The sequence below is a fragment of the Sus scrofa genome, chromosome 5 (assembly GCF_000003025.6).
Source record: "Sus scrofa isolate TJ Tabasco breed Duroc chromosome 5, Sscrofa11.1, whole genome shotgun sequence".
Lineage (NCBI taxonomy): Eukaryota > Metazoa > Chordata > Mammalia > Artiodactyla > Suidae > Sus > Sus scrofa.
Window position 1 is genome coordinate 21,712,065 of NC_010447.5, and position 20,052 is coordinate 21,732,116.

The 20,052-nt window shown below is 47.7% G+C and overlaps 1 protein-coding gene across 27 annotated transcripts; it reads right to left on the reverse strand.

Annotated features, from left to right (window-relative positions):
- Positions 158–18,464, reverse strand: PAN2 (PAN2 poly(A) specific ribonuclease subunit). 27 transcript variants are annotated; one of them, XM_021092865.1, is made up of 27 exons: positions 15,584–15,812; positions 15,198–15,259; positions 14,545–14,952; positions 10,822–10,991; positions 10,592–10,712; positions 10,370–10,447; positions 9,727–9,994; positions 8,985–9,327; positions 8,696–8,792; positions 7,452–7,571; positions 7,120–7,239; positions 6,721–6,849; positions 6,394–6,593; positions 6,143–6,291; positions 5,915–6,021; positions 5,598–5,696; positions 5,258–5,331; positions 5,007–5,154; positions 4,550–4,702; positions 4,364–4,423; positions 3,840–3,930; positions 2,550–2,707; positions 2,312–2,455; positions 2,012–2,191; positions 1,796–1,889; positions 1,320–1,517; positions 158–845 (listed from the first exon to the last, which is right to left on the reverse strand). In XM_021092865.1, exons 3-27 carry the CDS (start codon positions 14,824–14,826, stop codon positions 811–813), a joined length of 3,618 nt encoding a protein of 1,205 aa, XP_020948524.1. In that variant the 5' UTR covers positions 14,827–14,952; positions 15,198–15,259; positions 15,584–15,812; the 3' UTR covers positions 158–810. The 27 variants fall into 27 exon arrangements, 15 of the variants coding, with proteins under 15 accessions (XP_020948524.1, XP_020948530.1, XP_020948529.1 ...); XM_021092871.1 differs by having other exon boundaries at positions 4,559–4,702; positions 6,155–6,288; positions 15,584–15,811; XM_021092870.1 differs by having other exon boundaries at positions 4,559–4,702; positions 6,155–6,291; positions 15,584–15,811.

Sequence of the window (20,052 nt, forward strand, 5' to 3'; positions counted from 1 at the left end):
GCAAGGGCAGGGATCGAACCCGCTACCTCATGGTTCCTAGTTGGATTTGTTAACCACTGCGCCACGACGGGAACTTCCAAGTTTTTTCTGATTGTAATAGAAAGCCAACACAAAGGAAGGGAGGACTGAAGTCAGAGTACCCCACACTCAGATGTTCCTAATGAAATAGATGACACCCAATATTTTTCGTTTTTATTTTATAAAACATGCAGTTTAAAACAAAATTTTAAAAAATAACAAGAAAACAAAACTTGGGATGGGAGAGTGGATGGAAGACAGATGCTTCTCAGCTGTCGGCAGAAGTGAAGCCAGCAGCCAAGCTTTGTCTAGGACCCAAAGGCCCTTTTGGCAATGGTGATGTTGGCAACACTAGTTTGCTGGGGCCACCAGACTAAATGCTGGCCCCTCCAGGCAACCCTGAAGCAGAGACCTGAGTTAGGTCTTGAGCTACTACTGTTGTATCCTATCATTGTCTGGGACTAGGAACTGAGAGTTTTGGTTCCAGGAGCTTCTTTGCCTAGGATATTTATTACCCATGTATTTATTAAGAATACTAATTACTTTTCATCTGGGTCAATCCTAGACTGTTGCTGGCCCACTATTTTGCAAAGGATGAAAAAGCAATCTGGCTCCTAGACCCTTTGCAACAATTCTCCTGCATTCCAGTTCTATTAATAATAGCACCATCTGTAGACCCTGAGCAGGTCCAATTCTGGAAGTAGGGTATAGCCAACTTGGGAAGCCATCTCCCAGTTCTGGGGCCACAGAACATTGAAGGGAGAGAGAACTGTTCACTGGGAAAGGGTGAGGTCAGAGCGCCAGCACTGAAGAGAAGACAGCTGCATCTGTCAGAAACAAAACCAAAAGCATTGACTCTTAAGGTACCTGGAAAAAAGCACCTGGGACACTTTTTTTTCTTTTCCTTTTAGGGCTGCATCCGAGGCATATGGAAGTTCCCAGGCTAGGGGTCAAACTGGAGCTGCAGCTGCTGGCCAACCCCACAGCAACAGCAATGTGGGGTCCAAGCCGCGTCTATGGCCTACACCACAGCTCATGGCAATGCTGGATCATTAACCCACTGAGTGAGGCCAGGGATTGAACCTGTGTCCTAGTGGATGCTAGTCAGATTGTTTCCACTGTGCCATGACAGGAACTCCCAATAGAGACTTTGAATCAACTGTTAAGTGCTTTACAGTACAAATATACGGTTGGGTGGTACTGTTGTTAACATCATCGTTTTAACTATGGTGGGTATCATCATCACATATGCAACCAAAATCCACCCAGTCAAGTTTCCCCTGTCCCATCCCAGGCCTTACTCTTGGGACTTGTCTGGCCCTCAGGCTCAGGCACCTTCCAGTCCATCTTTCGGCCTTTCTCATAAAGGCCCTTCAGCACTTTGTGGAAGGACTCAGGCTCAGTGCCATTTTTGCTTAGCTCCAGATATTTTCGGTAAAGCTGAAGGGCTGTGCGGGCATCCTCAATACTGTCATGGGTCTCCCCTTGAATCTTCAGATCTGGGAGAAGTAGAGGTGGAATAGTTTGGGACCTAGCAAAGGGAGGTTAAGAACATGTCTGCTCCTCTACTCACATCCCCAGCTCCCAGTAAACAACAAAAAAATCTGACTGCCCTTAAGGGGAAGAACCAAACACGATCCCTAGTGCACAGAAGAGATACTGAAACTAACTAAATCCATTAGTAACTCTTACCACTAACTTAGGGTCCTCCCTTCTCCCCTTGGCCTCTCACACATTTTCATGCTCTTGCTGAGCACTACAAGGCAGAGCAACTCACCTAGAAAGTACCAAGCAAGGAATCGCAGGGAAATCATTCGTTTTCGGGGCATGTGAAATAGATAAACAGTGTCAAGGACCTGGTCCTTGGGCACCTGCCAGGGATAAAAGAGTAGAAGACTGAAGGTAGGGGATCCATAATTTCCCATTTTCCAAAAGCATCAGGTATATGGGAGCCCCCACACAAAGAAGACTCTGAAAAGAGCCCTGCCCAAACCATGAGGTTGATGACACGGAAGTCCTTCTGCAGACCATGACCCACAAACTTGACGCCAATGTCTATGAGAAAACGAAGCTTTAAGTAAGTAGACTTTAGAGTTGTGAGGTGCTTAGAGGAAATCTTGGCATCCAGGTCTCCTGGCTTTATCCCCGAGTACTGAGTCAAGTAATCCACCACCTAAGGATGGAGAAAAGGTGAAAAGGTCCAGGAAGTGAGGTGCACAGATCCCCCCACGCTCTTCCCTGTGTTCTGCGTTGGCATAGGGTCTATCTCACTTGCATCTCCACATCCTAATACCTGCTCCTGGGTAGAGATGTAGTCATCAATGAAGGGGATACCCTCATTGGGCCCCTGGCCCCTAACACACGTAATCCTTGCTACTGACATCTGGCTTGGCTTGATGGTTGACTTGGTGCCATCGCTGCGCAGCTCCGCTTCCTCCTACACGAGAAGAGTTAATAAGGAAATCAGAGAAGTGCTTATGACTGCTAATCGCCCCAGAGTTCTAACACCCCACCCTTTTGGTCTTGGTTACCTCATTAAGGGTGACAAACTCAGCATCCAGGCCCACCAGGTCCCCAACCTGTGGCATCTCATTAAGCATCAATGGAATAAAGGTAGTATGTGTTTTCCGCTGCTTCCGTGCTAGTGAGGCTTCAGCCAGCAGAACGTTTGCCTCAATAGGGTTCTTGACTGGAGGGAGAATCCAGAAGACATGGCTTGGGAAGAGAAAAGTGACTGGGGTAGGGGGGGAGGGAAGCCAGAGTGGCTGACCACAGACCAGGTCTATAGTGTGATCCTTCAATAATCAAAGCATGTGAGTAAAAAGATCATGTACAGAGCAAGTTGATGGAACACGTCAAATCAGAAAATTATCAGGAAATGTGCTAAGAAAAAAAAAGTCAACAGAGAAGAAAGAATAAGATTTTCACTCTGGACTTTATCTTAGAAAATCCAATAAAATAAAGTTGCAGAGAAACTATGGTTTAGAGGCACCAGAATGGGACTTAATAAGGAGTTCATTGCCAAAAAAAGAGATCTTCTCTTTGGGATAAGAATGGTTGGAGTTCCTGTCGTGGCACAGTGGAAATGAATCTGACTAGGAACCATGAGGTTGTGGGTTCAATCCCTGGCCTTGCTCAGCAGGTTAAGGATCCAGCATTGCCTTGAGCTGTGATGTAGGTCGCAGACGTAGTTTGGATCCTGTGTTGCTGTGGCTGTGGTGTAGGCCGGCAGCTGTGGCCCCAATTAGACCCCTAGACTGGGAACTTCCATATGCCGAGGGTGTGGACCTCAAAAAACAAAAAAAAAGAATGGTTAAGCTTGAACTCACTTCAGCACATATACTAAAACTGGAATGATACAGAGATTAGCATAGCCCCTGCACAAGGATGGCATATAAACCTGTGAAGCGTTCCATACTTTTTTTTTTTTTTTTGTCTTTGCTATTTCTTTGGGCTGCTCCAGCAGCATATGGAGATTCCCATGCTAGGGGTCGAATTGGAGCTGTAGCCACTGGCCTACGCCAGAGCCACAGCAACGCGGGATCCAAGCCGCGCCTGCAACCTACACCACAGCTCACGGCAACGTCAGATCCTTAACCCACTGAGCAAGGCCTGGGATCGAACCCGCAACCTCATGGTTCCTAGTCGGATTCGTTAACCACTGCACCACGATGGGAACTCCGACAATGCTGGATTTTTAACCTGCTGAGCCATCAGGGAACTCTGACCAATTCTAATCTTAACAAGCTATTTCCCAGATCTCTTCCTGAAGATCAATCTAAATCAGCCACACCCTTGGGTCTATACTATGTACTACTTACTGTTCAGGTTGTATTTGGAATTAAGATTCCTTTTGATGTAATAAAGGATAGCAGGCACTTTCCAATTCATGTCAAACTGCACAGCTTCATGCTATAAAAGAAAAAGCACTTAATGGCCTACACATATGCCTCTTTTTCTTTTTTCCCCAAGGCAGAGATAAGATAGGACTCAGATACTATTTTTTGCTATGCTAATAATTTATTTTATTTTTATTTTTTGGCCGCCCTGCGGCATATGGAATTCCCAGGCCAAGGATCAGATCCGAGCCATAGTTGTAACCTAAGCCATAGTGGTGGCGATGCCAGATCCTTAACCCACTATGCCGGGCTGGGGATCAAACCTATGTCCCAGCGCTCCCAAGACACCACAATCCCGTTATGCCACAGCAGGAACTCCTATCACTTTATATTATCTAGGACCCATCCCTCCCTCCTAAATTTGCCTGGCATTCTCTCAGACACCTAGAATGAAGATGCTAAGAAAGGGGGAGATGAAAGGGGAAATGGAATGTTTTACAACTAACCTTATCAATAGGTTCAATGAGAAAGTCATTGAAGAGATACCACTGCTGGTGGGTAACGCCCTGTGCAGATACAGAGAAAGACTGATGCCAAAGTGATGGACGGAACGCTCAGGCTCAGGCTCAAGATAAGGACAGTCCAGGGACTCCACTGTGGCCACCGCCAGGCATGTCCCTGCTCTGTATTACCTCACTCACCTCCTTGCGCTGGTGGTAGGTCTCTCCAACTTTGATGTGAGCCACCAGGCTGCCCCCTGTGCGTGAGTCCAGGATGTGTACCACAGTAGCCATCAGGTCATACACATAGACACCATGCTCCTCCTCTGCCCTGGCTGGGCCCCACTGTGAGGGGGGTACCCAGGCTGCTAAGCTAAGTTTAAGTTTAAGGATGGGAAAGGAAGGGGAATGGGGATAGAGGACAGGGAGTCTGGGATATGGGGACAGGGGACCAGGGTGGGTTCTTTCCATCCTAGCCCATCTGTGGCTCCCAACACTGAACTGAGTCACTCTGGAAAAGCCCATGACTGGTGAATACTAGGCCTTACTCCCTTTTTTCCCCTATACTAAGTTCCACCTTCCCCTTACCCTGCTTCTGCCCCGACCTTCTGTCCCTTATTCCCCCTCTTCTTCCCAGTTATTCAACAACCTGCATCTCATCCCCATCAGTCCAATTGCAAACATCCAGCCCTTTGTTCTTGGTCATCTTCATTCGAATGGAGAAAGGAAGCCAGACATTCTTCAGCTCCTCAATGGAGGGACACATCCGCATGCCCTCTGGACTCCCTAGTTCGTTCCTATCAGAAGAGAATTGGAAGTTTGTTCTGAGGATATCTAGCCAGTGACAAGAGGAGCCACTGGGTATTTCAATCATTTGACCACTCCACAGACAGTACCTACCAATCAGCCAAAGCAAACTCCTTGTTCTTGGAGATTTCCCCACCATGCTTCTTTATTGCCATCTTGAAGGCAACCTGAACACAAAGGAGGAAATATCCAATTCCTTAGGAACATTAATCACATATGGAGGTCAAAAGCAGGAGAAAACTTTAAAGTACTCCCATGGAGTTCCCCGGTGGCTTAGCAGATTAAGGATCTGGTGTTGTCACTGCCATAGCTTGGGTCACTTCTGTGGTGTGGATTCGATCCCTGGCCCCAGAACTTCTGCATGCTGTGGTTGCGGCCAGAGGTGGGGTGGGGGGAGTACTCCTTAAGCTCTGTTTCTCGCCCCTGTCCTTACCTCAGCCTGCATTCTCCAGAAATCAGCTTCTTTTAAGCTGTTCACCTCACAATTGATGACAAGAATATCTGGCAGGTGGCGGATGTTGCGGGTCTGAATCTGAAAGAATAAATAAAGCAAACAAGGAATGGCAGGGAGCCTAAGGTGAAGGAAACCCAGACAGGAACATTTAAACCTGGATCTGCATCCTCTAACTGGGGTTCTTCCCACTCTCTATAGGTCTCCAGATGGCAGTGCCAACCCAGCCAATCCCAGATGAGACCATGGCTGACCTCCCAACATGGCAGGACTCTAGTCCAGGGCAACAGCCCACTCACCGTGGGCTGGTACTTTTCACAGTTGTCACACCAGGCCTGTGTATTCTGCTCCAGACAGATGCTTCGCTTCAGCACCTGAGCAAAGTCACAGTTCTTCCCGGTTTTATCTGAGGGGAAACTGGATGCTTCATTTCAGGTTCTCCCTGAATCTACCGTTAGTCCCCCAACCCTCCCCTTGATGTTACAGGACATTTGGGGGAGCCTCCCCAGCCCAGCTGCAGGGTATACCACTGTTGCTACCCTCAGGGTAGGAGAGCGTGAAGAGCAGGGTGGATGAGGCTCGCACGGTCTCACTGCCACAGCGGCAGAGGCTGCAGTTTTCCATCTCACAGCTGAACAGCTGCCCAATGACAGAGTCCCCCGATGAGCAAAAGCTGCTAAGAGTGGGGAGGGCAATGTATGCACACTGAGGGGGTTAGGAGACCCTTCATGTCTCAGAGAGGCCTGTCATGGTAGCTTTAACTGTTCCAGTTCCATACCTGCCTCCAGCACCTCGATAAGCCTGGGGTACTTCCAGCTCCTGCAAATCTTGATGCAGCTGAGTGAGAATGAAGCGATTCCACCTCTGAATGAGCCTGGCCAGGTTGCCCTTGCCTGAAGCCTCATCCGAGTCAGCCAAAATCAGACCAAGGGCTGAAGCCTCAGGAATGGTGCGGAACGCCCGGAGAAAATTACTGCCCTGGAATCCAGGAAGTGTGTTGGTGGAAAAGGGTTATTTTCTCTTTCGTGGCCATTTGCAGAGTGATGTCCTTACCTACTCTCCGCCTCCCTTCCCCTTTTATTGTCACAGGTCCCTAGGCACTGACCTGACAAGGGTCACCTCGGGAGAGGTCCAACATGTGAAAGAGGAAGCCCAGCTCACATGCCAGGCAGAACTCCTTCTGGCAAAGGTGGTTCTGGATTACACAGCGAACAGGCTCCAAGAAATAGAGCACCTGGAGGGAAGAGCAGGAGAACTGATGCAGGCAACTAGCACAGGGATGAAAAGAGATGGGAAGGTTAAGAGCTGGTGGAGAGTATAAAGCAGGAGCCCGCTGAAGAAGAAGAGCTCACAGAGAAGATGAGAAGGCTGTGGGGCAACAAAGAAAGGTAGAGGAGGCCAAAGTGGGCTTGGCTGGGGAGACCTGGACAAAGAGTAGGGTTGTGGAGCCTGCAGCAAAGAAGAGCGGTAGCCATGTTCAAGTCACAGGAATACCCAGCCCTACCTGGATCATGCAGTTACAGTAGGCATTGGGGATGTGGGGCTCTAATCCGGCAAACAGCGTCTTATTGTAGTGTTTGAAGTCAAAGTCCTCCAGCCCTAGCTTGGAGTATTTGATGGTCACCTAAGGCAGAAACAGTCTGAGTAAATGAAGACATCCTCAGAGTCCCCTAAATCTTTGCAGTAGCCATAAAGCTCCCCAAAACCTCCCTCCTGAGTCCAGAGTGATAGGAGAAGGCTCCTTGAATGAGCACTTCAATTCTTCCTCATGTGACCTCCTTCCCCAGGAACTTGCCCCATATCCCAGAGGGCTTCTTCCTTGGTATCCCCCAGCACCTTGCGGTATTTCTTAGAGACCATGTGGAGATGTGGCTCCTCTTCTCGCCCTATCGGTGACTCAGTGACCTGGCTGAAGCTGTCAAATTCACTGTCAGACTCCTTGAGTCGGTATGGAATCTAGGGTTTTTAAAAAGAAGTAGCCTCATTGGATATATGCTCATCATTGGTTTCCTCCCACCTTTAACCCAACATGGAAGCAGTCACCAAGGCCTGAACCTTCGAATTTCACAGGGTTTTCACTGCTTCCTTTTCATTGCCACTGCCACCGCCCTACCTCATCAGAGCTGGACAACACCAATGGATTCCACACTGGGCTCCCCAAATATACTCTGTCCACTATACCACCACCAAAGTAACCCTCCCACTTCGGTGCATCACTTTTTCCACTTTACACTGGTATTCGAGGCTTAACAACTGGCTCCTCTTCCAAACTTTCTCTCTCCTTATTTCCTAATACTAATAGCTGCTTCAGCATAGTCCCTATCAGACACGCCTTTTGCAGTTAGGGGTCTTGAGACTTTTACTAACACTTTTCTTATCTTCAAGGCTCCCTTGTTACTATTTACTTACCCATATCTCACCTTTCCAGCTCAACATACGCTTCTTTCAGTATGCTACTTCCTTACCACTCTAGCCCAGAGTAACACTTTCCCTACTGAATGCTTCTAACATCCTTTTAACATTTATGGTAGAATAGAAATAATTTTCTGTTGTGGACAGATTTTTTTTTTTGTCTTTTTAGGGCCACACCCACAGCACATGGAAGTTCCCAGGCTAGGGGTCGAATTGGAGCTGCAGCTGCTAGGCTACAGCACAGCCATAGCAACTTCAGATCTGAGCTACATCTGTAACCTACACCACAGCTCACAGCAACGCTGGATCCTTAGCCCACTGAATGAGGCCTGGGATCAAACCCACATCCTCATGCATACTTGTTGGGTTTGTTACTGCTGCATCACAATGGCAAGTCCTATTATGGATAGGTTTTATTTCACCAACCAAATACTAAACTTCTTAAGAGCAAGGAACCGATCTCCCGTGTCTCTGAATCCTAATCCTAACACCTAACACCTAGTACCTTCAATACAGTAGCCTTCAAAAATCCTCTATCCATTGACTAAAAACAAAAACTACTGATAACTACTAAAGGAAAAAGATAGCGAAACACCAATGGGCTGGAGTGAGGGCTGACCACCGCCACCCCCCCCGCCCCCCCACCCTGCCAAACCCCCGAAACATACCTGATTGCGTAGCCTTGTGCGAGGGTTGGGCGCATAGCCAATGAAGCCCACCTTCTTCATGGTGCGCAGAATCTCTGCATCCACAGGGGGTGCTCGCCTATAATGCAAAACAGTTCTAGGGCATGAGTTGCCCATCCAACCCCCAATCCCAAGGGGCCAGAAACAAAAAGAAAATACTGGAAGTAGACAAAAATCAGGAAAGAGGTTGAGTAATAACAGGGCTCACAGAGAATTTCCATATCTTGGCCCTCCCCCCCTCCCTCCTTTGGGTTCAGATGTGAGGTACGACCTGGGAGCTGGAGCGGAGTTGGCGGCAGGCCAATCAGAGAGAAGCGTGTCAGTGGTGAGCGGGACAGGGATGAGGGAAAGAGGCAGCAGGTCCTGGCTCCAGTCCAGAGGAGGCAGTGAGTCCACAAGACAGGGCAAAGCAAATTCAGTCTCACGGGAGTAGGGGTTGAAAGAAGGCTCAGGAGAATCAGTCCAGAGGTGCACACAGCCCTCAGAATCCCCAAAGGCAAGGGCCTGCTTGCTGGCTGACACATCAAACGTCATTAGCAGAGGCCCCACAGGATTCACATGAAAGATGTCTGCTGGGTTGGCCAGGCCTGTGGGCTCACAAAACTGGCATTGCCCTAGGAGGGAGAAGGAAGCCCATTGAGCCCTGGAAGGTGAAAGGGAGCCATCCTTTTATGCTCTTCCTACCCTCTTGCCCTGGTATCAAGGAAAGGTGGGCTCCAAATCCATGCCTAGAGATAAGAGAAAATACCATCTGATGACTTCCTATAAACCACACAGAGGTCTGCTACCCAGCAAAGGACAGTTTTGAAGTTGTTTCGCTTGCTCCACCTTTATTTTTTGTGTGTGTTCTTCACACACAGGGAGAAAGTAAAAGCTCTAATCTCTGAGCAATCCTAAGTAAGACCCTGTGACACCTACTTTCTCCCCAAAAAAGAAATTCTAAGGAAATACACTCCTTCTGGCACCTAGTTCCCCTTCACTCATCGACCGCTCCTACCTACAACGCTTCATACCTGACTGGGAGATGATAGCAAGACGAGAAGTATACGTAGGGATAAAGCGTAAGAAGGCAGGATCCACGTGTACTTGAAGTGGTGTGATGGCACGCATCATTCGAAGATCATACACCTTGAGGAAACGGTCACAGGCCAGGCCAGTGAGGCGGCTGGAGAAGCCACAGGCAGCTAACAGGTTGCCATGCACATCAAAATCCGACAGACTCCCTGAGAAGGCATCAAACACGTGCTCCACCTTGAAAGTGCGGAGGTCTCGCAGGGAAACCTGAAGGAGAGAGATCTTAGTTATCTGCCAATGTTACTATCAGGAAGAGGACCTGCCATCTACCTAACCATGGGAGGCCCCTACAAAAAGAACAAAGGTGCTAGGATACAGGCAGTTAAGGCACAAAAAAAGGCAGAAAAAGAAGCCAAGAGCTGGAAGGGAGCGCCATGAGAAATTTTCTTTACCTTTTGCCTCTAAGGTACCCATTTACCACAGAAAACATCAGGCTGAAAGATAATTTCATAGTGTCATGGCAGAGTAGGAACTCAATTCATTCTTCCCACCCCTCCAAAAACAGCCCCAGAATTGAGGGAAAGGCAGAGCCCAATCACATATCCGAGCCTCTTGGTGGGAAGAAAAATGAAACTTGGCCACCTTGCCAGATGTGTGGCCACAGAAGAAGAAGCGATTTGTCTGTCTCATGATAGTGACTCCAGGTGTCTCAACTGCATACTGGGGAAGGAAGCGGGAGAAACCAGTTAGAATGATTCTTCCCATAGACCAAAGGCACAGAAAGGTCACACGCACATCACAGGCATTTCCAGCCCAGGTACACTCCCCTAATAACCTCAGGCCCTGCCTGGGTCCTGCTTGTACCTTCTGAGTCTCCTGGACAGTGTTAAGGTCAATTTCCAATATGTGGTTCTGCAGCCCACCAACAAGCAGAGTGCTGCTTTCAGTCAGTAGGAGGCTGTGCATATCCTCACTCTCATCCAACCTGAGAGAGAGGAAAAGCGAAGGGGCCAGGCTCTCAAAAGTTTCCAATCCTTTAGCCTTCCCACACTATGAAAGCCACTTTTTCCCTCCAAAGGTAAGAAGCTACTTACAAGTAATCAAATATAATGAGGCCCCCACGGGCCATATATTTGAGATTGTTTTTGGTCAGAAAAAGGATGCCATTCTCCAGGCTCTGGATCTGCCGAATGTCATCACTGCCATTGACCTGAAAGGAGGAGTAGCGCTCCAAAGCTGGACCAAAAAATGATGTAGCATGGCCCTGTAGAAAGACGACAGAGATGCTGAGTGGGAGGGGGCAAGGCCATCTCAGATACAATCAGAGACTGGACACTGCTCAATTTCTCTCCATTCTTGCCTGGCCTTCCTGGCTAGCAGCGACCCAGCTGAAGAGGTAACCACTCAGTTGGTTAAAACAGTGTTTAGGTCAGAGATGTGGGTCTAATCCTCCACTGGCCAGCTGACTTTCTTATGCTCCAGTCAAGTCTTAATCTTTACCAGCCATCTGGGAAATGTGTACTGTGGGTCACAGGCTGGAACAGAGAGAATGTGAAACTCATGCCGCCTTGGCTCCTATGACATCATTCACTCCTGGTTTCTCTCCTGACTCTTAGCTCATACCTTCTTATGTGCAATCCTTATGACAACTCTTGAAACATGGCTATTCCCAGCCCACCATCTTCTCTCACTTAATTTGTCTTCCTAGATAATCATACCCACCCTCAAGGTTTTAACCATTCATCTCTCTTTTTTTTCTAAGGGCCACACCCATGGCACATGGAAGTTCCCAGGCTAAGGGCCAAGTCAGAGCTGCAGCTGCTAGCCTACAGTACAGCCACAGCAATGCCAGATGTGGGCCTCATCTGCAACCCACACTGAAGCTCACAGCAATGCCAGATCCTGAGGGAGGCCAGGGATGGAATCTGCATCCTCATGAATACTAGCTGGGTTAGTTACCACTGAGCCACAACAGGAACTCCTAACCATTCATCTTAAAGCTGATGAATCCAAATTTCCTCCCCTGGCCCAGACCATTGCCTCAAGCTTCAGACTTATACATCCAAATACCTACTAAATATCTCTCTGTAGATGTCCCATGAGAACTTTCAACTCATTACATCCTAGACTAACTTCACCATTTTTATCCCATTTCAATTCTTCTTAACTGTATTCCCTATGGCATCATGATCTACCCAGTGGAGTAAGTCAAGGGTAATCAATTTAGGTCTTATTTTACTTCCTAGGTATTTACCAAATCTATTCTCATGCATAAATCTCTACAGAGCTTCATTCAGGCCTTCATATGAACATGTTTTATGTGAACTACTATAATATTCTGCAAACTGACCTGAGTCCTGCCCCATCCCCCTTAAATCGAATTCCATAGTGCTACCTCAGCACTCTGCCTAAGATACAAACCAGACACTGCCACTCTGGATAAAAATCTGCAGCAGACAGAAGAATCAAGTTCAAGGTCTTTTAACACAGCATATAAGGTTTTCTAGAATGTTCTCCCTTGGATATCTCCATGGGTCCCTCCCTCCTTCTAAAGGGTTTAGAATAGACATCCCGGTCTGTAGCCAGGTCTCAATTAAAATATTAAAATGTGAAGAAGTGCCCATTGTGGTGCAGTGGAATGAGACTGCAGGTTCAATCCCTGGCCTTGCTCAGTGGGTTAAGAATCTGGCATTACCATGAGCTGTGGTGTAGATTGCAGACTCAGCTCGAATCTGGCATTGCTGTGCCTGTGGCGTAGGACAGCAGCTGTAGCTCCGATTAGACCCCTAGCCTGGGAACCTCCATATGCCGCGAATGTGGTCCTAAAAAACAAAAAAACAAACAAACAAAAAAATTTAAATTTAACTTTATCAGAGAAACTTTCTCTGACCAACTATTTAAAACAGCAACACCTCCCACCCTTCAATACCTCAATCCCCTTATTCCACTTTGTTTTTCTTAAGGATTCTAAGCAACATCTGATATATCTTAAATACATTTTTCTTGCCTTTTAAAATGCTTATTCCAAACTAGACCCTAAAGCAAGGTCTGACACCTAACAGGTGCTCAAAACACACTGGTTGAATGAAGAAATTCCTAACTCTTCAGCTTTATCTTCCAGTCCAGTAAACCCTACTTATAGTTCTTGCACTCTGCAATCACCATGCTATGTAGTATCCTGGGAATCATTCTTTATCCCGTTGCTTTTTTTTTTTTTTTTTTTTTGTCTTTTTGCCTTTTCTAGGCCTGCTCCCTCGGCATATGGACGTTCCCAGGCTAGGAGTCTAATCGGAGCTGTAGACCCCGGCCTGTGCCAGAGCCGTAGCAACTCGGGATCCGAGCTGCATCTGCGACCTACACCACAGCTCACGGCAACGCCGGATCTTTAACCCACTGAGCAAGGGCAGGGATCGAACCTGAAACCTCATGGTTCCTAGTCGGATTTATTAACCACGGTGCCACGACGGGAACTCCTATCCTGTTGCTTTTGCCAAGACAGCATCTCCCCCTCTTCTTCATCTGATTCCTACTCATCACTCAAGAATCAGCTCAGGGAGTTCCCATCGTGGCGCAGTGGTTAACGAATCCAACTAGGAACCATGAGGCTGCAGGTTCGGTCCCTGCCCTTGCTCAGTGGGTTAAAGATCCGGCGTTGCCGTGAGCTGTGGTGTAGGTTGCAGACGCAGCTCGGATCCCGAGTTGCTTTGGCTCTGGCACAGGCTGGGGTCTACAGCTCCGATTAGACCCCTAGCCTGGGAACCTCCATATGCCGCGGGAGCAGCCCTAGAAAAGGCAAAAAGACAAAAAAAAAAAAAAAAAAAAAAAAAAGAATCAGCTCAGATGTCACGTCTTTCTGGAGATCCTCTGACCCTCTTCTGTGCTCACCAACACCTAATTCATATTTTCACACTGGCATTTATAAGCTTATATCCTAAATTCATAATTATTAAATGAAACACTTTATTTTCCTTTAAATTACCAAAAGTTAATCTGTTCACAGGTGTTTCCTCATTGTCCAGTGAACTCCTTGAGGGCAAGGATTATGTTTTAGTCAGCTTTATTCCTTGTGCCTAACCTACTAGACACTGCCTACTGAAATCAGTGTATTACAAAAAAATTCACTCTTTCCAATGGAAAAACAATTCACACCCTATGGAAGGTAAATCAGTAAACCAAAAATATCACATTACTTCTTACAAAATCTTTGGACTCCCTAGCATATCGGCAACATAGATACACATTTTAAAAAACTAATGACAGTTGTTCCATGAGAGATTAAAATCAGCCAAAGAAGATAAAATGATTCCATATATGGTATGCAGAAACATACATTAAACATTCTATAATTATAAAAATGGAAAAGAGAGGAGCATTAGAGACTGTATCTGGATAGCTTTAGACTAACTGATGAGCACAGTTATCAAAATTAATCAAAGGGAACTCCCTCGTGGTGAAGCAGGTTAAGGATCTGGTGCTGTCACTGCAGTGGCTCGCTACTGTGGTGTGGGTTTGATCCCTGGTCTGGGAACTTCCACATGCCACGGGCACAGACAAAAAAGATTAATCAAAGCATGGAATGGGCAAACTGTAGAAGCGGGATGCCTTCTGAATAAGAACACTTATATAACCTATCCCTGGATCCTATGGCTCTTTCTCCTTCTACTCCCCTCCTGTTGGCTTGACTTAAGAGATCCAGCTCTCATTCCCTTAACTCAGTTCTGGCTCCGTGCAAAGCAGCTGTCCTAGGACTAACACCAGAATAAAAGATCTCCAACATCTCTTTTCAGCCCTTACAAAGGGGTACCCCATGTTCTTACCCCATGGCTTCCCACCCACAGCATCTCCTCGTGCAAGTCAAAGTGGGAGACGGAGACAGGCACGCCCACTTCAGCCACCACACTGTGCAACTCAGAGTAGACACCTTCCATTATGTGCACTGACTCCTGGACTGGAAGAGCCTCTAAAGCCACTCCCTCTGGGTCTAGCTCCACATTCTGCAGCAGACTTGGGTTCAGGTGGGCATCCAGGACAGGATCCAGGGCGGAATGCATGGACGGGGTATACTCTGCCAGGCCAGGGTCCAGACTCTCGAAGTTCATGATGATGATGGTGATGACGGCAGCAGATTAGACCTGCGTCACACCCCCCCTTCTCACTGCCCCTTTGGATGCCTGACCCAAGCTTCAGCAGGACCACACAAGTGGACCTAGAATGGACATCCTGACCTGCAAATGGAAGAGGGAGCTGAGTCAGGGATAGGCCCAGGTACTTGTATTTAGTGTTCCAGGTTTTACTGGCAGGAAGATGAGGCAGGCAGATGTAAGAATGTTAAGCAGGGGATGAAGCAGGCAGAAAAGGGATGGGCAGTGAATAAGAAGTGGGAGAAGTGTTGTCCTTTCCTTTTCTTCTCTAGGTCCTTTGTATCCCCCACCATCCCACTAACTAAATTAATCCTTGACTTCCCTTTCACCTCCCATAAGGCCGGCTCACTCTCCTGATCCATCACTGAACCATCACTGGAAGGTACAGCAACTGCGGGGATAGAAGGGGGCTAAAAGGTTTGTTTTCCAGAATTAGGAGTGGGGGTGGATGGCTGAAAAGCGAGAACAAGACAAGTCAGTTTCCCAGAATCCTCTGCAATGTTACCCAAGATTCCCAGGAGAAAATAAGAATGGCCAGTTACCCACAATTGGGGCGGGGGTAAGGGGGACGTGGTGTAAATAGCTAGCTACCCAGAATTCTCTGGGGGAACCAGAAAAATCAATTACCCATAATTCTCCCCCGGCGGCGGGTAGGGGAGAGAGAGGGCAGGGGTCAGATGTGTTCCTGGGATGCTTACGGGGATTGGGTCATTACCAAGATTTCTCCATGGCGGATATTTTGGAGCGCGTGGAATTAAAATGAGTAGGTAGAGAGCAAACGCCGTCAGCTCCGCGGGAAATTCCAGTTTCCCCAATTCTCCCCCGCGCTTCAGGTTCAACCAAACTCCACGACGAAAAAGACGGCGCACTTCTAGCGGCAGCTTCCAATCAGGAAGGGCTAGGGGCTCACTTCCGCCAATCGGAAGGAGCCAGGTACAGCCGACCCCGTGAGAAGACGTGTGACGTGGGAGCTGGGGAGGGGAGGAAAAAACACGAGCTACGGGGTGCAGATGGGGACAAACAGAGTCCGATGTTGTCTCCGTTTTGTGTCGTTAGAAAGTAACTTCTCTTTTAAGCCTTCTTAGGACAAAATTAGAGAGCCCCAGGCTTGGAAACCGAACTTTCGTGTTCCCTATAGATTTAGAAACTAGAATATGGGGCGCCCAAGGCAAAGCATTGGGAATTGACTGCTGGGTATTCCCGGTATGGCCGAGTCCACCCCCTCTTCCCGTGGGGCTCTTGTGAGCCTTCCACCACCTCCGGACCTGTTAACCCCGAAACTCGCCGGCATTTCCTATCATTTCTAGGCATGGAAAAGAAAAAAGGAAGCAGGAGGCAGCCTCTTTACGCGGTCCAAGTAGCCGCATCTTCTGCGATTCTAAGGCAACCACCTGAAACTCCCATCTGTGATTATTCCCTTCCCAGAGGCCCTGGAAATATTTCCAAGGAACAGGACCCCTCAGCTATCAAATTCCCCTAACTCATGGAGCTGGACATTATTCCTCAGAGGGGCAGATCACCGCAAACTGAGACTTTTGCCTTTCAAACTCTTACATATTTAGCGTCAACACTTACTCTGAGGGATTCTTGGTGTCTAACTCAGAGTTTGAACTGCTTTGGAATAGATCCAGGTGGTTAGATGTCTTTGGAGTACTTTAGCTCATTTTCGAAAGGCCATGTTAGACGGTCTCTTTAGTAGAAGGAATTCCTCATAGAGGTTTTTTGTTTGTTTTTTGTTTTTTTTTGTCTTTTTGCCTTTTCTAGGGCCACTCCTGCGGAGTATGGAGGTTCCTGGGCTAGAGGTCTAATCGGAGCTACAGCTGCTGGCCTACACCACAGCTCACGGCAATGCTGGATCCTTAATCCACTGAGCAAGGCCAGGGATCGAACCCGCAACCTCATGGTTCCTAGTCAGATTAATTAACCACTGAGCCGAGACGGGAACTCCCCTCATAGAGTTTTAAATACTCTTTCTCGGAGTTCCCGTCGTGGCGCAGTGGTTAACGAATCCGCCTAGGAACCATGAGGTTGTGGGTTCGGTCCCTGCCCTTGCTCAGCGGGTTAATGATCCGGCGTTGCCGTGAGCTGTGGTGTAGGTTGCAGACGCGGCTCGGATCCCGCGTTGCTGTGGCTCTGGCGTAGGCCGGTGGCTACAGCTCCGATTCAACCCCTAGCCTGGGAACCTCCATATGCCTCGGGAGCGGCCCAAGAACCAAGAAATAGCAACAACAACAAAAAAGACAAAAGACAAAAATAAATAAATAAATAAATACTCTTTCTCTCTCTCAAGACAAGTAGACCTTCATAAAATCACCCAAGAATTTAGACTTCCAGGATTCTGTAAGGAAGGGGTCTTAGACTTAGTCAGATGTCATAGACCTCAGAGAAAAACACCTTAACTCAGAGAGGGTCCCTAGATTTAACATCTTACAAAGGAGTTCCTGTTATGGCTCAATGGTAATGAACCCGTCTAGTAACCATTAGGATGTGGGTTCGATCCCTGGCCTCAGTCAGTGGGTTAAGTGTCCGATGTTGCTGTGAGCTGTGGTGTAGGTCACAGACCTGCATTACGGTGGCTATGGCATAGGCCAGCAGCTGCAGCTCTGACTTGAAACCTATCCTGGGAACTTCCATATGCCACACGTGTGGCCTTAAAAAAATAAAATCTTGCAAAAAAGATGAGTGCTGAGAAACAGGGACAGTTTTTTACGGTTGAGAAATTTACATATTGAAGTCTCAAATTAAGAGAAACTTGGGGGTTCCTGTTGCGGCACAGTGGAAACGAATCCAGCTAGTATCCATGAGGATGCAGGTTTGTTCCCTGTCCTCGCTCAGTGAGTTGGGGATCTGGCATTGCCGTGAGCTGTGATGTAGGTTGTAGACACGGCTCAGATCCTACGTTGCTGTGGCTGTGGCGTAGGCTGGCAACTACAGCTCTGATTCGACGCCTAGTCTGGGAACATGGGAACTTCCATATGCCGCAGGTGTGGCCCTTAAAAAAAAAAAAATTAGGAGAAACTTCACAATGAGAATTACAGGGCCTGAGGTACCAGAGACACCTGAGTTAAATGGTCTACTTTAGTAGTTCCCATTGCGGTTCAGTGGAAATGAACAGGACGAGTATCCATGAGGATGCAGTTTCAATCCCTGGCCCCATTCAGAGTGTTAAAGATCCAGCGTTGCCTCCAGCTGTGGTGCAGGTCATAGACAAAGCTTGGATCTGGTGTTGCTATGGCAGTGGTGTAGGCTGGCAACTGCAGCTCAGATTCAACCCCTAGCCCAGGAAGTTCCATATGCCATGTGTGTGGCCCTAAAAAGACTAAATAAAGAAATGAGCTACTTTTTTTAGGGTGTTCAGTGTCTGCTTCACAGTGTCCATTAGAATGGAACAACTGAGAATGCAGGACCTGAAGTCTGCACTGTAATTCTGTCCAGTTAGTTGGAGGACCATTCTGTGGTCTTAGGCAAGTTACTTACCTCTGCACCTCAGTTTCCTCATCTGTAATATGGGGATAATAATACCTTGTTGGGTTATGGGAAATAAATGATTTTAATACATGAAAAGTGCTTAAATCAAGTACCTGGCTTAAAGTGAGATAAGCCGTCATTATTAACCAATTGGGGAAACTTCAACTGGATTTGGCATCTGGGGATCCAACTGGAAAGGCCTGCTTGGGAGTGTCTTGTCAATGTAGTTTGCATAACGGTTGAGGTCCTGCTGACGTCAAGGGCTCCTTGCAGCTCCAGGTCAGATCTAGTCCTGGAAGTAGTTCCTGTTACAGAACAGTCCCACAATTGCCCCGCCAACCTTGCTTCCTATCCAACTCCCGAAGCACCAGGAAGTGAAACAAAGCCCCGTGCCTCCAACTCACCCTTGTCCCTCTCATCCCATCCCCCAGGGCTCCACTTCCTCCTCCTCCTTTTCACCTTCCATCTCCTATCCTAAAGGGCTCCCAGAATGGGAACCAGAGGTGGGAAAAGCATGGGACACATTATACAAACCTGAGGTGAGCTCTCCTACCCCCACCCAACCTCAATTTCCTTATTCCATGTGTATCCACCGATGTAAAGAAAGGCAAACCATTTCTCCTTCAAACTGAGGTAATCTCTCTGATGCTGGAAATGTTTTACCTAAAGGATGGATTTACCACAGAGTCATATTTGAATCTGTAATTTCATTGGGCAGTTCTGAATAGTCCTAAGGGAAGGGAGACCTCTGTCAAGTGTAAGTTTTTCAGAGAAAAAGGATCAAGCTGTTGGGAAGGCTTTGGGAGCTATCTGTGTGGTCATCCATGGCCTCATTCTGACGTCCAAATTGTCCTGGGACCCTCCACTGGGGTTGGGGCAGTCCCAGATTTGGACCACCCTCCACACCCACGCCCAACCTCACAGTCTCAGCTGTTTCACTTAATGTTGCATCAGGGATGGTGATGAAATCAGTATCAGTGGATTTTACCCACGGATGCAACAGGCTGAAGGACTGAGCCGGGGTCACTGACATTGTGCACCTTCAACCACCCAGAACTCCTGGACTTCTAGCCACGGGGAAGGGGCTGGGTATTGGAATGACAGTTGGATTTCTAGCCTTGGCTTATACTGCCCCCCCCACGCCCCCGCCCCAAATCACCTGAATTCCACAGAGCCCATGAAATTTGGGCCACTAAAGTTGAGCAGTCAGATGGTTCTTAGCAACAGCTCTCGCCCTCCCATAGCCCTCCTATCCTCCAAAGTGAGGCCTGAGGTGAGGGAAAAATAATACCTTATACTGAACTTATGTGGCTTCATAGTTCACAAAGTGCTTTCATATCCATTCTCTCCCAGTGGAAATCAAAATGTTCCCAATAGAGAAGAAAAAGCCCCCTTATTCTTAGATTGAGGGCATCAGGTGGGGACCAAACTTCATTCCAAACTCAGCTAACCATCCTATTAAGAGATGAACGCATGCTTCTGTTTTGGTTTTTACTCAGGCAGGAGGAGATGAGGAAATTAGTTTTGAAGGGAGGGAAGATATCGCTCTGGAGGCAAAAAGATGTGGGAAAGGTTAAACAGGAAGGAACTTAAGACTAGATTCATTTAAATATTTGTTACACCCACCCCTACCCTTTTCCACAGCCACTTTGATTCCTGGAGAGCATTACACACAAGTCCCATCCCAGGCCTCCAGCCACAGCAACCACACGATTC

What these genes read in the sequence shown, in the direction of transcription:
- PAN2 (XM_021092864.1), bottom strand. Translation starts at nt 14,826, where the DNA reads ATGAACTTCGAGAGTCTGGACCCTGGCCTGGCAGAGTATACCCCGTCC. An exon ending in TCTGGAGAATGCAGGCTGAG is followed by an intron (nt 5,332 to 5,597) that starts GTAAGGACAGGG and finishes CTTTGTGTTCAG; the next exon opens with GTTGCCTTCAAGATGGCAAT. An exon ending in TTCCAAATACAACCTGAACA is followed by an intron (nt 2,708 to 3,839) that starts GTAAGTAGTACA and finishes TTCTCCCTCCAG; the next exon opens with TCAAGAACCCTATTGAGGCA.